The 2,226-nt window shown below is 63.7% G+C and overlaps 1 protein-coding gene across 1 annotated transcript in view; it reads right to left on the reverse strand.

Annotated features, from left to right (window-relative positions):
• Positions 1–1,546: 1,546 nt before the first annotated feature.
• Positions 1,547–2,226, reverse strand: part of FSTL3 (follistatin-like 3 (secreted glycoprotein)) — a 4,894-nt gene continuing 4,214 nt past the window's right edge. Inside the window, exons 3-4 of the mRNA XM_008592807.1 lie at positions 1,707–1,934; positions 1,547–1,605 (exon numbers count right to left, since the gene is read on the reverse strand). Of these exons, the coding sequence (XP_008591029.1) occupies positions 1,547–1,605; positions 1,707–1,934 (287 nt within the window). The remainder of the gene's footprint in view (positions 1,606–1,706; positions 1,935–2,226) is intronic.

Genomic DNA, 2,226 nt, shown 5'->3' on the forward strand with positions numbered 1-2,226 from the left:
TTTTTTGCTTTTTGCGGCCCCCCCCACCCTCCAAGGCCCGGCCCCTTTTTTTGGCCCCCACCAAGCCCCTTTTTCTCCCCCCCCCCCCCCCCCCGGCCTCTCCCTGGCTGCTTCCCATTGCCCAGAGGCGGACACTGAGGCCTCAAGGACATTTGCCCTCGTCTCTCCTCTTGATTTTTCAAGAACCCCCCGCTCACCACCCCAGACCCCAGGCTGGTAACCCCCTAGCCTGATGGGGGTGGCAAAGAGTCCAGAGAAAGGAAGCAAACTGAGGCTTGAACACCTGAAGTGGCTTTTTTCAGTCTTTAATTCTTTGGTGACACAGGACCCCAGGGTGGGGGGAGGATGCCTGGTCAGGGGGTTCAGGCAGATCCTCCTGCTCAAGGACACTTTTCTGGGCATCACAGGTAAGGCACACCTGGGGGGTTGGGTTCCTTCCCCGTTGCTCCCCTTCCCCCAATATCTGGTCTGAGCACGGGCAATTGATTTTGAGCAAAAACTCGGACTGAATAGAGGGCGAGCCGTCTTGGGGGAATTGATCCAAGACCAGCACCTGGCTGGTGTCGCCACCCCGGCCACCCTCAGCTATGCTGGCGGGCAAGGAGGATACAGTGGGAGCTGGGTCTTAAGGCCCAGCTAGGACGTGCCACTTGGCACCGAGGGGCACCGAGTCTGAACCCCCACCCGTGGAAGACGCAGCATTCAGCATGCCGCAGGGATACCTGGCTCCAGGGCATTTCATGTATAGGAGTCATGGGCCAGTGGCTGAGCAGGGGCTCGAGGGTCCCCCCCCAAGTGGATCAGGCACTGCCGGACACAGTGCCCTGTTCTGAGCTGACGCTAGCCGCTCCCCGTCTGAGGCCACGCAGTGTCGCGATGGGAACCCACATGAATTGCAGCTGGGAAAGGGCTGGGTGGGTCTGTGGTGCGCCCTCCCAGAGGCCACACTGGGCTTTTCAGAGGCTTTCCCAGGATGTACAGGAGAAGGAGGGGCAGTGGGAAGCCTGGAGTTCTTGGGCTGGTAGGGGACCGGGGTGGCTGCTTCCTTGGCCTTCAGGAAGGGCCTGTCTGGTCTGGGCCAAGGCTGTCATGTTCTGAGGCTCATCAATAGACGCCCAGGACGGACCTCCTTTTCACCTCCTGGCCTCAGCCCAAGGTCCCTGCTCTACAAGGCTCGGAGCTGGGAAAGCCAGCCGAGTCTTTTCATAAATGACCAACAGAGAATCTCCACCCGCTTATCCCCAAACAAGCACAAGTATGGGGTCCTCCCACGCCGCAGGGTGTGGGCGGCAGGGCCAGAAGCTTCCCGGAGAAATCCCGGAAAGCTGAGGCCAGGTACCTGCGGCTCAGTCTCCTCCCGCCCACCCACCCTGCTCCCTGGCCTCCTTCCCTAAATCTTTCCAAGATATCCTCAGGGGGACTCCGGGTCCCCAAGTGGTCCCAGCCCAGGCTCTGGGGAGTGTCCATGGACATAAATTAGACTCTGCTGTGGCAATAAATAAAACGGGGAGGCCTGGAACGCCAGGCTCAGGCCCGCCCCGCGGGCTCACACGAAGTTTCTCCTCTCTTCCTCGGCCGACTGGGCACCTGGCTGCAGTGGGGGGCCTGCAAGGGTGGGCGGTGAGAAAGGCCGCGATGAGGACTCGGAGCAGGCGCTGGGGGTTAGACCCGCTGGCCCGGGTTAGGCTCCCACCCTGCGCCCGCACCTGAGCAGTTGCCGGCGTGGCGCACGCCGATGGAGCGGCCCAGGAAGCAGGTGGCCTGGCGCAGGTGACACAAGGAGAGGTAGGTGACGTTGTTTTTGCCGCAAAGCTCCTTGCCGGGGCTGGACGGCACGGGGCAGGGCTCCGTGCGACACAGCACGCAGTGCGCGCTGCCCGTCTGGTCCACGACGCACGACTGCGGCGGCGGGCACATCACGCGCGTGCAGGACTCTGCGGCCGGGGAGGGTTGGGTCAGGGGCCTCCCAGCCTGGACAACCCACTGTCTGGGTCCACATGCCCCTCCGCCTTAGCGAGCCCCGTCCCCACTGCACCCAGAAGCCACTCGCCATGCAAAGCCCCGCCGCTGTGGTCGCACCTGCAAGCCCCCTCGTACCGCTCGCCTCGGGCCAGCCCCAGAGGCCGCCTTTCCACATCCCAGCCCCACGCTGCTCACTCCCGACGCCCCCACGAGGTGGCCACCCAGGTCCCGCCCACCACGAGCCCCGCCCCAACCCGGAGCGCA

This window comes from Galeopterus variegatus, unplaced genomic scaffold, assembly GCF_000696425.1.
Source record: "Galeopterus variegatus unplaced genomic scaffold, G_variegatus-3.0.2 Scaffold8338, whole genome shotgun sequence".
In the NCBI taxonomy this organism is placed as follows: domain Eukaryota; kingdom Metazoa; phylum Chordata; class Mammalia; order Dermoptera; family Cynocephalidae; genus Galeopterus; species Galeopterus variegatus.